Source organism: Pelophylax lessonae (genome assembly GCF_965119305.1).
Source record: "Pelophylax lessonae genome assembly, chromosome: 13".
In the NCBI taxonomy this organism is placed as follows: Eukaryota; Metazoa; Chordata; class Amphibia; order Anura; family Ranidae; genus Pelophylax; species Pelophylax lessonae.
In genome coordinates, this window is record NC_138780.1 from 124,536,656 (window position 1) to 124,549,670 (window position 13,015).

The 13,015-nt window shown below is 40.3% G+C and overlaps 1 protein-coding gene across 1 annotated transcript in view; it reads right to left on the reverse strand.

The window, feature by feature from the left end:
- Nucleotides 1–13,015, reverse strand: part of EIF2AK4 (eukaryotic translation initiation factor 2 alpha kinase 4) — a 141,193-nt gene that overhangs the window by 60,898 nt on the left and 67,280 nt on the right. The window contains exons 20-25 of the mRNA XM_082275339.1: nt 8,916–8,966; nt 8,599–8,835; nt 7,105–7,180; nt 6,248–6,369; nt 3,450–3,499; nt 1,673–1,841 (exon numbers count right to left, since the gene is read on the reverse strand). Coding sequence (XP_082131465.1) covers nt 1,673–1,841; nt 3,450–3,499; nt 6,248–6,369; nt 7,105–7,180; nt 8,599–8,835; nt 8,916–8,966 — 705 coding nt within the window. The remainder of the gene's footprint in view (nt 1–1,672; nt 1,842–3,449; nt 3,500–6,247; nt 6,370–7,104; nt 7,181–8,598; nt 8,836–8,915; nt 8,967–13,015) is intronic.

The window sequence follows — 13,015 nt, forward strand, 5'->3', positions numbered from 1 at the left end:
AGTGCTGGAAACAAATTGATCCTGTATGGCAGACACAAATTCATTGAGTGACATGGATTACATTTTTCTGTATGATTTTAGCTTCAACCTCCCAACGCAAGAGTGTGCCTTTGGGAAGCCCTACAAAGTACAGCCCTCACCAAGCCAGTGTAGACAATGACTATATTGGGCTGGATTAGATGGTGTATGAACACTCTACGCTGCAGCTATTGCAAAAAAAAAAAAAACAAACAAAAAATTATAGTTTATGCAGGTATTCTACTTGGTATACTAGCTTAACCACTTGTCAACCAGCCACAGTACATATACTGTGGCAGGACGGCACATACATGTACATTATTTGCCTGCACCAGGTTTACCCCATGCATGACAGTTGAAAACATTGCTGTTACAATGAAATTCTTTGCAACAAACAAACACTACTGGTGCAATGGTGACAGTATGTGAAAAAAAAAAAAACATTGTTATTCAATCTCTTCATCTTCCAAAAAGCTCACCATACCTCTTACAAATGTCTCTGTCTACTTTCCAAAAAGGGGACATATTCAACCTGTTTTTAGGGTGGAACATATAACAAGTTCCCAATGCTGCAGTCGATGTGCGATCATTCAATTCTGCCCCCCCACCTCCCCCCATGTTCCCTGTACTAGTGCAGTGCTGAATAGCAAAAAATGGCCTAGTCATGAAGGGGGTAAAACTTTCCGGAGGTCTAGTGTGTAAAAATACCACTTGATTCTAGAACATGGTGGGGAGAAAAGGAGGTCCATGAATATATGCAGTTCTGCTATCCGTCATGCCAGGATGCTTTCCTGCAACAGCAACTTAACCCTTCATATATACTAAACATTATTCTACATACAGCAATCTGCCACAGCTTACATCATCAAAGTGCATATTGCATGGGAAGCAAAGCATTTGATATGTACTGGTAAAGTCTCAATGACGTCAATGAGTGGTGGTCAGTCGTGGAAATAATCCCAGTGAGTATTAATGCTTTACAGATTCTAATAAATGTTAGAGGAACATAGAATCTAGAAACAGAATATCATAATATAAATACTCCTTGAAGTGTACAATTAATTGGATTTGTAAAAGAATTTTATATTAGCTGTTTCAGATGAACTTCAAAGAGGAAAGTTAACATCAAAATAACAGAAGAGCCCAGATATTAAAGAAAAGCTGTTATTACAAGGCATAATGAAGATCACCAGCCTAAAAACATTTCATGTTGTTGTTGCTTAAATAAGACCCTGCCCCCCCTTGTAAAAATGTACCTGTAAAGAAAACCGTTAGACTTTATACTTACAATACCACCACCTTATATGCCTGTGGCGCCTAGGCAAGTGTGATGTTATGCTTTTTCTGGCAGGATCCTGGGGAATACAGAGCAGCCCAAAACGATGCTCTTGCAAAAGAATCTCCCCAGGATTGGCCTAGTCTGCATTCCTCAGGGATCTTCCTAGATGATTGGTGATGTCACACTTCGCATGCAGAAGATGGAGGTAAAGGAAGTATAAATCTAACCTTTTTCTTTACAGCTATCTTTTGCACATTTTCAGCATGATTTGTGGGGCTAGATGTTATACCCTTGCGCTGTAGTGTAAGGCTCCCTTCAAACCCCATGGGTGTTTTCACTCAATGTTATTTGCTACTCCCATTGTGAGAACCATACCTGTAACACTGGGAATTCCTGAATTATTTCATATATCGTGTAGATAGTCTCTGCAGTAGGCAAGTAGCTGTTCACAGATGAGGTAATCACATCAAATGCACATTCAGTGAGTTCCTTTGGGTGACAGCGGTTCAATTTTCGTGGCCTAAATACTCTCTCAATACAGTACCTGATGTCACAAAAAAGGTAAAAAGCTCAGCATTAAAATGGCTTGAATATTGGACTTTCTCCCAACTCACAAGCATGGAAATTTATTTTTTTACTTTCCATACATGTGAAATCTAGGACTGGCACTTTAGAATTTCACATTCTAAAGCTGCCATGTACATAATGGTATATATAGACTGGCATCTAAGTTTTATCACTTTGTTTGTTACATTAACATTGTGTTGCAGGTGCTATTGGCATCATATACACTGCTCATAAAAATTAAAGGAACACTTGAAAACATATCAGATCTCAATGGGGAAAAAGATCATGCTGGATATCTATACTGATATGGACTGGGTAAGGTGCTAGGAATGAAAGGATACCACATAGTTGATGGAAATGAAAATTATCACCCTACAGAGAGCTGAATTCAAAGACACCCCGAAAATCAATGTGGAAAAAAAAGATGCAACAGGCTAGTCCATTTTGCTGAACTTTCTTTGCAGCAACTCAAAATGGTTCTCAGTAGTTTGTATGGCCCCCACATGTTTGAATGCATGCCTGAAAACATCGGGGCACCACGCGAGCGTGGGGGCCATTCAATGGAATCAATTGCTTCATTCTCCAGGAACTGGCTGCATACTTTGGCCACATAAGGCCAGGCATTGTAGTGCACCAAGAGGAAATCAGGACCCACTACACCAGCGTAGGGTCTGACAATGGGTCAAAAGATTTCATCCCCATGCCTGATGGCAGTCAGGGTTCCATTGTTCAGACAGAACAATAATTCACCCTTTCCTTTCAAGGCGCTTGCTATTAGATCTGTGAATGTTCTTGGGCTTCAGGATCAGGAATCGGTCTCCAAGATTTGTAAGGCTGCCACCTGGTCTTCTGTTCACGTGTTCTCCAAGTTCTAAGAGGCAGCTGCGTTGACCGTCTCTGATGCCAGCTTCAGGTATAAAGTCCTTCAGATAGCGGCTACCTGAGCTTCAGGAAGTCCCCTGTTCTCTGTTGTTTTATTCAGCCTGATAGGGTTTGTTGCTCACCCCTCATTTGGACTGCTCTGGATGTCCTAAAAGTGAAAAACAACCTTTGCCCTCAGGGATTTTTGTGCTCACCATAAAGAGATACAGGTTCCACCCCTATGCGTTTATATCATGTTTCAGTTCTGCTTTGCCATAAAACAATAGCATGTTACAAATAGTAGGGGTTATCCTGGACTGGCCTATAGTTTTTTGTTTGCCAGTGTCCAACCCCCCCCCCCGTGGGCAGCCCTATTACCCAAAAGGTAAAGACTCCATAGGTCCCTCAACTGACTTTAGCTAAAGGATATTATGGTTAGTACAAAAACCCTATTATCCCAGGCAATCCACGACTATCTGTAAATAAATTTTCTTTTAATATATGGACCATCCCCAATTAGTTAATTATATTTTTATTTAAAAAAAATCAATTTTAAGAGCTGCAAATGCTAGCAGGTGGTAAGATAATGTGTGATAACTGGGTAGTTCCCCATTGCTGGTCCAACTTGTAATAGGCCTGCCTCCTTTATATTCACACAGGCATATTGAAGTTTAGCAATTTACTTTGGTAGAATCATTTAAGCATTTTAATGTTATTTTGTTACCTTTTAACGTTAGTTACATTACTTCTTGCAACATATCTTGCAAAAGGAATCTACAAGAAAGAAAAAAATAGTATTATTAGTAACAGACATAATTCAGATATTAAAGCGTATCCAATACTGAGGTGAATAATATATTACCCTACATAAAGTTTATTTATATCAACAATGGTTTCCCGGACAAGTATACTAAGATTTGGGCTAGGTGGCTAAGCGCTTCGATGACCTGTGTATCGTGAGGCTTCCTCATTGACAATTTTTATGACTTGTGTTGTATGCACTAAAATTATCTTCCTTTTTTTGCTTCTTTTTATATCTGTGTCTAGCGTTGATACTGTACCTATTGTAGACTGTGCTGCTATGTAATCATTCTTCATTGTACTGCTCATCTCCATGTGTAATAAAGGACTTTGGCTTTTGTTTTGCTCTTACCGTTCAGGTTATAACATTGTATGGCTGTATGTAGCACAATAGAAAACCTTTTTTAAAAAAAAAAAAAAAAAAAAAAAAAAGCATTTCCAAACCCAAAACCAAAAATTTATTTTATTGCAGAATACCAGTCTGCAGATGTGTTGTCTGCATTCGTTTTCTTTTTTCAGGCTCTTTTGCGTTATTTTCACCTGATAATCCTGCAATTTACATACTTCCTGTCCCCTACAAATTTATGCTCTTTTCTCCAATATATTTATGGAGGGAGCTAAGGTTGCCACAGTCAGGACTTCAAAAATGTCTGCATTTGCTCATAACCATTACATGGCAGATTGATGGGTCTAGTAATTTACACAATAACGATAAGGTCCTTAGTGTTTTCTTCTAAGCTCACAGGGAAGGGACAAGGACACTGCATTACTGTCAAGATCAACAGGTATTTTCTGTACTTGCTGAAAGGACTGGTGAACAGATACATTTTTGTTTTTAGGTTTAGATCTGCTTTAAAAAGGTCTCAAAGCAGTAAGACAAAGTAATGAACAAAATGTAGCCCATGGCAACCAACTTTCATTCTTACTGTTCAAAACCAACGAAAGGTAAAATCTGGATAGTTCTTTTGGTTAAGAATGACTCCTGCCTTTTTTTCTGCCCAGTGTCCATTCAACTGAAGGTGACAGCATAACCCTGTAGTTATGGCTATTAACACTTTTGCGTTCGGTTATGTATGATTAAAGGATAAGTTCACCCTGCTGAACACGTTACACCCCTATTTGGGGTGTAACATGTAACATATTTAGAATCCTTCCTCTCGCCCCCCTGCCCCATCTCCCCCCATGGTGGGGAATTCTCTCCCTGCACCCACTGTCAAAATGTAAAAAAATTCTAGGGCAATTTGTTTAAAAAAATAATGTTGTTAACATGTTATATTTACCTGCTCTGTGCAATGGTTTTGCACAGAGCAGCTCAGATCCTCCTATTCTTGGGCCCTGGCTCCTGCTGCTGCCTCTCTGTCCAATGAGAAAGGAGAGAGCCACTGCTCTTGTGCACATCACTGGATCAAGACCAGGCTCAGGTAAGTATTTAGGGGGGGCTGCATACAGAAGGTGTTTTACCTCAAAGTGGGGTTCCACCCAAAGGGGGAAGCTCTGCTTGTCTGCCTCCTCCGTCCGCTGGCACATCTGGAACCTTTTTGGGGGGGGAGCAGGTACCTGGTTTTGACATGCAAACTGAGCTAGAAGCTCGGCCCCCCACCTTCCCCTGCAGCCTTTTGCGATACATCACAGGTCCCAGGAGACAGCAGCCCATTTACAGAGTGTGCGCTTCTTGCATGAGCAGTAGGAAACCGTCTGTGAAACTGCACAGCTGGTTTCCCTTACTCAAGATCGCGGCATCAGCAACCGATAGCCGACTGAAGAATCGGCTAAGGTGAAGACACCGCTGGATACCTGGACAGGTAAGTGTCCTAATATTAAAATTCAGCAGCTACAAATACTGGGTGACTTTTAAATTATTTTTGGGGAGCCTGCAGCTCCTCTTTAGAGAGGATGTTCATCCTGTAAACAAAAATTTTAAAGTCAGCAGCTACAAATACTGTTTAAAACACACCTGTCCCAGGATCCAGTGATGTCCTCAACTTGACCCGGCTCTTTGCCAGACTGTGTGTCCCAGCGCCGAGATCTTTACTGTGGGCAGCTGACTGTAACTCCTGTCAACTTTACAGCCAGCTGCCCACTGCTCATGTGTGAGCCACGCTGTGCCCTGTGAATGGTCCCCGCAGTCTTCGAGAACCTGTGACATATCCCAAGAGGCTGTGGGGGGAAGGGGCAGGGTGGGGAACTTCCGCCTAAATCGTGGCAGCGGTCGGACTGGAAAGTGGATACCTGTCAAAATCAAGTACCTGGTTCTCCCCCCACGCAAAAGGAGGAGGAAAAGCGGAACTTCCTCTTTTGGGTGAAGTTCTGCTTTAATGCATAGGAAGGTAAAAATCTTCAGCCTTTAGACCAACTTTAAAAAACAGCGCAGTTGGTTGGGGCTCCAGCCACACAGCCGCATTGTTTATTTAGAGTGCTGTAAATTTCTGTAAATTAATGAACTACAAATCCAGTCTTCCACCACGACAGATGATTCTCAATGAACTGTGAGGGCGCTGGTGAGCACTCTTGTAGTTCATTGGTTCTTCATTGGTTCTATTTTAAATAAATAAATGTGTTTATGTTAAAAGCCAACTGTTAATTGTTACCATATGATTTACTTTATGTGTGTTCACATAAACTTTAAAGGACTTTTTCCAAATTGTTAAGGATCTTGTTTTTTATCAATACAAAACACCAAGTCATAGATCAGTTTACTATATCAACAACCATAGCACCTACCCTGAGATTATAAGGAAGCGTTACTAGCATGCCACTGTGGTCCATAAAACAGGCCGAATCACCACTTTCAGATGTCATTTTGCTCCGAGGCAATAACAAAGGTGTATGTAGCTTCACAGCACCTAAAAAGAAAGCCGTTCAAAATACTTGGATCACATGGACAGCAGCTCTGTAGAAAGTTTTATTTAAAAATGAAGATTTATACAAGCATAGAGAGGAAGATATGAACACTTTCTTAGGAGAGTCACCTTTTTTTTATTTATTTTTTTTGTTTTCTAGCTGCCAGTTCTTTTTTTGTGATTTGTGTGCCCAGATATCTCCTAACTTCCAGTGTGGTCACCAGAATAATATTCTTACCAACAAGGTCACATGCAGCAGTCATTGGCAACTAGTTTTGTAATATGCAGCTTCTTGATCTTTTACTTTCTTCTCTACTTGGCCCGTCAAGTACCCAGAGTCAATATGTGCATATCAGTTGTTCCAACATTTCACTGGCTCAGCCCCAGAGGCTGCACCTTCAACGACAAAGCCGCAATGACAGCTTCTCTTTCTATATCCTGACAGTGTAACAATATTATAAAAAACTGTTGTGTAGAAGACATCCTTAATCATATGTGATACTGTGATATAGTTTTCTGCTTACTCCTGTACACTATAGACTGGCTCATGCAGTGATATCAGATCCCTTTCTTTGACCATTGACAGCAAGATATATGGGGACTGTCACAGTATCTAGTTAATGACATGGGTATTTATCATTTTTTTCCAGCTTAGAGATACACATCTTGCTTTAGGAAGACCAAAGTGTGAACACCAAACAGATAATCAATATCAATGTATCCTTGCTTAAAACTTACCGTGTCTTTTAAACACTCTACAGACCGTCTCACACACATGATGATGGATTCTAGCTAAACGGGCAGAGAAACTACCCTGAAAAATAAAGATGAAATATGATAAACATATTTAAAATATGTTGAAGACAAAAAAGTTTAAGGTACACTCAGCTCAAACAAAAATTAAATTTAAAGCCCAACTGTAGTTTATGCAACTTTAAAAAATAAAATCAAGGGGCTAAAAATAATAAAGCTTACTGTTTGTCAACTTTGAACAGCTGGCCCAGAAGAAAACTCCTTTGCTCCACAAAATGCTTTAGAGCAGCGGTCCCACTACCGCTATCCAATGCATAGAAGAAGAGATTAGGGAGAGGGAGCAAGCATGTCTCCCTCTATTGTCTTATGGATTTACTGGTACCACATCTTTTTAAATTAGTTTCCAACACTTTTCCTACTTAAGCCAGCCATAGATGGTTTGAATCTCAGCCAGTTCAGCAGGAACCATGTACGGGCAAGCCGGGGTACAACCAGCCTTTCGGATTTTACATGTGGTTATTGCTAGTGGCTGTTATAGCCACTAGCAATAATCACTGCGTTCTCCCGGTGTGGACAGCTTTGCCTGACGGGAGAACATAATGACTCTGCGGGAGGGTCGCAGTCAGTGTTGATGGGGGAATCGAGTGATTTTCTTTCCTGCAACCTATGGTTGCAGGAAAGAAAAATTGCTCAGTTTATGGCTGGCCTTAGTCAGAGTTACAGGGAGCCAATCAGCAGAAACTGTGAGCTTAAAGAAAAGTAAACCTGCCACTTTTCCTTATGTGGGCAAAGCAAACGTTCACTTTAAAGTGAATGTAAACACATTTTTTTTTTTTTTTTTTTTTAAACAACAAATATGTTTATACGTACCTGCTCAATACCATGGTTTTTCACAGAGCAATCCCGAGCCTCCTTTTTGTAGATCCCCCACCGATGGTCCTGGCTTCTCCTCATCTTGGTGTTCCTCCATAGCAAGCCATTTGCTATGGAGGCAAACCTGCAGGCTTGCCTCAAACGGTGCCGCCTGCGTCCATAGATCCAGACAGTGTCCTGGCACTGCCCCCTCGTCACAGAATTTGACTGACAGCAGCAGGAGTAATGGCTCCCACTGCTCTCAGTCTGTCCTGTGAAAGCAGGGAGATGAGACCAAGCCACTGCAGATGAGCAGCACTGAATATAGTGAGGTTAGAATAAATTGGGGGGGGGGGGGTGTTGAGGGGGCATACTACTGCCTAAACATTTTTTATGTTGTAACAATGAAGGGAATGCATTAAGATAAAGATGTTTAGGCTTTACCACTTTAAGGGCATTCTATTAGACTGGATGCAACTGGACAGCGCTAAGTCATGAAGTCAAGACCCTAGTAACAAAGTGCAATTACATTGGGGAGTTAGACAGGAGGGTTGTGACAATTGCTCATAAGCAGAACCTTAAGAGTTTAAAATGGCCAACAAGTTCACTTTAAGTAAATAGGTATACCTTAAATATATCACTGTCATAGGTGTAGTCCATTGCAGGTGATATGCGTTGGGAGAATATTTGGCTCATCATTGTGCGGTAGGCCTTTCCATCTATATTAGCCAATGTATGGTGAAGCACCTCGTGAAGTTCAGACTCTTCAAGCTGAGGTGGTGGCAGAAGGTCACATTTCAAGAGTTCCATGGCCGTAGGACGAGATGCAGGATCATGGTTTAAGAGCCAAGTGATGACTTTTCTCTACAAAACAGTAGCACTTATCTGTGTTATCAAAATAACTGATGTGTTAAAGTAATTTGGTGCAGGAATAAATGCCTTACCTGCTTCTCGGTTTCTGGTGTTTCAAAATCATTTGGGAATACTATGGAAGACTGTAGAAAAAATATAATACAGTATATTTTTGTAAAAAGATAAAGCAGAACTCAAGATACATTATATATAAGGAAACAGATCAATTGAGTTCTGTATTCACCAATACACCATTTTTTCAATCGCAACTAGTGTAAGTACTTCTTTTGTATTTGGTATCAGCATCTTAAAATATCAGCATTTTCCCTTTACAGCAGAATTCAGATTGGAAAAGGGAGAGGGCAGATTTGTGAGCAAACCAGGAGAACGGTAAGAATATGTGCTGACAAGGAACATGCTGATAGGATGAAAAGGCTAATGTGTTTATTTAGCAGGCTGTGGATGCTTTCCTTATCTGTATGTGGTGTTCTGTGTCTGTGCAAATCTCAGGACTGAACAGATACAAATCCACTCAGCTATATATGTGGAACAGACTCCCTCCAAAGGTGGTTCTGGCCAGCTCAGTAGATTGCTTTAAAAGAGGCCTGGATAATTTCCTAGGTGTACATAATATAAATGGGTACTAATATTTATAGGTAAAGTTGATCCAGGGAATATTTGATTGCCTCTTGGGGGATCCGAATGCAATTTTTCCCCTGCTGTAGCAAATTGGATAATGCTTTGCTGGGGTTTTTTTGGCTTCCTCTGGATCAACTGTAGGTAAAGGCTGGGGATATGGGATTGTATGGTTGTGTTTTCTTTTTTTGTTTTTTTATTGTTTGAGCCAGATGGACTAACTAACTATGTAACCATGTCATCTGTATATATACAGCGGTTTACCATGAGTTCATCTTTAAAACCACCTGATAGTTATAAGTCTTGGGGAATCTACTAGTAAGGTATCTGTAGTCAAGTTCCCAGGTCTGCACAACTGCTTTGGCCATTATAAGGGGTACCCTGCGTTTTTTTTTTTTTAACACAACTAAAAAAGAAACATTTGTGCTTACATCAAAAACATATGAACAATATGTGAAAAATAAAAAGCAGCAACTAAAACTGTAGGACAAACACAATACAAATCACACACCAACAAACAAAAAGTTGCGCTAAATACGGTGACACAAATTGATGAAGTAAATTATCATAAGTGAATGAACATCTATATAAAAGGAAAGTCCATATTACTGTGCATCAAGGTAGTGACAATGTTGAATTGTGAATAAGCTGCTATGCAATCATGCGATTCTTCAGCGAAAAGAGGGCCAACACCACCAAACATGAATCCTTCACAAAAAAAACAGATGGCTCCTTACCAAAAAGACATGACCATAAAGGTCATCAGCACTTAAGGTATAACCCGAACAGGGCCTCTGGATTGGGAAGTATACTGTATGGTTCCAGGCGGTATCCAAACCCCTTGTCCAACTCCACTAGTTACAGTTGATGTTGCTCGCCATGAAAGAGACAAGAATCCTCCATAGTGTAAAATCGTAACTCATTTTATTTTAAAATTAAGAATTGAACTTACAGACATCAATTAGTAGAACGCATAAAAACAAAGCGAGCCAGTTGCTTCAACATCGCCCGTCCTTCCGAGAGAGCATGCAATGACGTCAGCACGTTGCGACCCGACGCATTGAAATTTAGAGAGGCTAATGATCGTATTAGCTTACTACTTATTAGTTACTACGATCCTAACAGCCAGCCAGGGAGCCGAAGCTGCTCAGAGCAGTAGAAGGGATTACACTTACTGGATTATATGTGATCATTAGCCTCTCTAAATTAGAACGCGTCGGGTCGCGACATGCTGACATTACCGTGTGCTTTCCCAGAAGGACGGGCGATGTTGAGGCGGCCGGCCGGCTTTGTTTTATGCGTTCTACTAATGGATGTCTGTAAGTGTAATTCTTATTTTTTAAATAAAGTAAGATACAATTTTACACTATGGAGGATTGTTGTCTCTTTCATGGCGAGCAACATTAACTGTAGCTAGTGGAGTTGGACGCCTGGAACCATACAGTATTCTTCCCAATCCAGACGCCCTGTTCGGGATATACCATAAGCGCTGAGGACCTTTATGGTCACGTCTTTTTGGTAAGGAGCCATCTTTTTTTTGGTGAAGGATTCACATTTGGTGGTGTTGGCCTTCTTTTCACTGAAGAATCGCATTATTACATAGCGGCTTATTCACAATTGAACATTGTCACTACCTTTATGCACATTAATATGGATATAGATGTTCATTCACTTATGATAATTTACTTCATCAATTTTTGTCATGGTATTTAGCGCAACTTTTTTTAGTTTGTATTTTTTTTTTTTTAGTTTTCAAAAATTTAGAAGCAAAGTTTTATCTAAAGCTTATGCACCACTTTATGTGGACTAACCTTTAAAAAGGAAACCTATAGCATACATACAGTACCTAAAAAACATTTCCACATTTTGTCATGTTATAAACAAAAATGTAATTGCATTTTTTGGGGGATTGTATGTGATAGACCAACACAAAGTGGCACATAATCATGAAGTGGAAGGAAAATGATAAATAGTTTTCAAATTTTTTTACAAATAAATATCTGAAAAGTGTAACGTGCATTTGTATTTAGCCCTCCTAAATCAATACTTTGCAATCACAGCTGCAAGTTTTTTGGGGGATGTCTCAACCAGCTTTGCACATCTAGGTGATACTTTTTCCCATTCTTCTTTGCAAAATAGCTCAAGCGTTTTCAGATTGGATGGAATGTGTCTGTGAACAGCAAATTTCAAGTCTTGCCACAGATTCTCAATTGCATTTAGGTCTGGACTTTGACTGGGTCACTCTAACACATAAATATTTTCTGATCTAAACCATTCCATTGTAGCTCTGGCTGTATGTTTAGGGTCGTCGTCTTGCTGGAAGGTGAACCTCTGTCCCAGTCTCAAGTCTTTTGCAGACTCTAACAGGTTTTCTTCTACAATTGCCCTGTATTTGGCTCCATCTATCTTCCCATCAACTCTGACCAGCCTCTTTCCCTGCTGAAGAAAAGCATCCCCACAACATACTGCCACCTCCATGTTTTAAGGTGGGGATGGTGTATTCAGGGTGATGTGCAGTGTTTTTTTTCCGCCGCACACAGCGGTTTGCTTTTAGGCCAAAAAGTAAAATTTTGGTTTCATCTGACCAGAGCACCTTCTTCTACATGTTTGCTGTGTCCCCCACATGGCTTCTCGCAAGCAGCAAGCTGGGCTTCTTACGGATTTCTTTCAACAATAGCTTTCTTCTTGCCACTCTTCCATAAAGGGCAGATTTGTGGAGTGCACGACTAATAGTTGTCCTGTGGACCGATTCTTCCACCTGAGCTGTGGATCTCTGAAACTCCTCCAGAGTTACCATTGGCCTGTTGGTTGCTTCTCTGATTAATGCTCTCCTTGCCCGGCCTGTCAGTTTAGGTGGACAGCCATGTCTTGGTAGGTTTGCAGTTAAGCCATACATTTTCAGATGATGAATTGAACAGTGCTCAGTGTTCAAAGCTTGGGATATTTTTTGATTACCTAACCCTGCTTTAAACTTCTCCACAACTTTATCCCTGGCCTGTCTGGTGTGTTCCTTGTTCTTCATGATGCTGTTTTTTCACCAAGGTTCTCTAAAAAACCTCTGAGGGCTTCACAGAACAACTGTATTTCTACTGAGATTAAACTACACATAGGTTGACTCTATTTACTAATTAGGTGACTTCTGAAGGCAATTGGTGTTGGTATATCACATAAAATCCCAATAAAAAATACATTTACGGTTTTGGTTAGAACATGACAAAATGTGGAAAATTTCAAGGGGTATGAATACCTTTTCAAGGCATTGTAGGCATCTGGGATTTAACTTGGGATACAAAAGCTAAAGTATGGTCACATCTGCAGCAGATTCAATCATGGTACAGCCAGATTTTCTATAGTTTTCTGTAAACATCCAGTTGTTCAATAGGAAATGGCTGAAGTTGTTTTGTGCCATATACAGTGGGGAAAATAATTATTTGATCCCCTGCAGATTTTGTGTTTGCCCACTTACAAAGAAATAAAGGGTCTAGAATTGTTGTCATAGGTGTATTTTAAATGATAGATACAGAACATCAACCAACAATCTAGAAAAAAAACACTT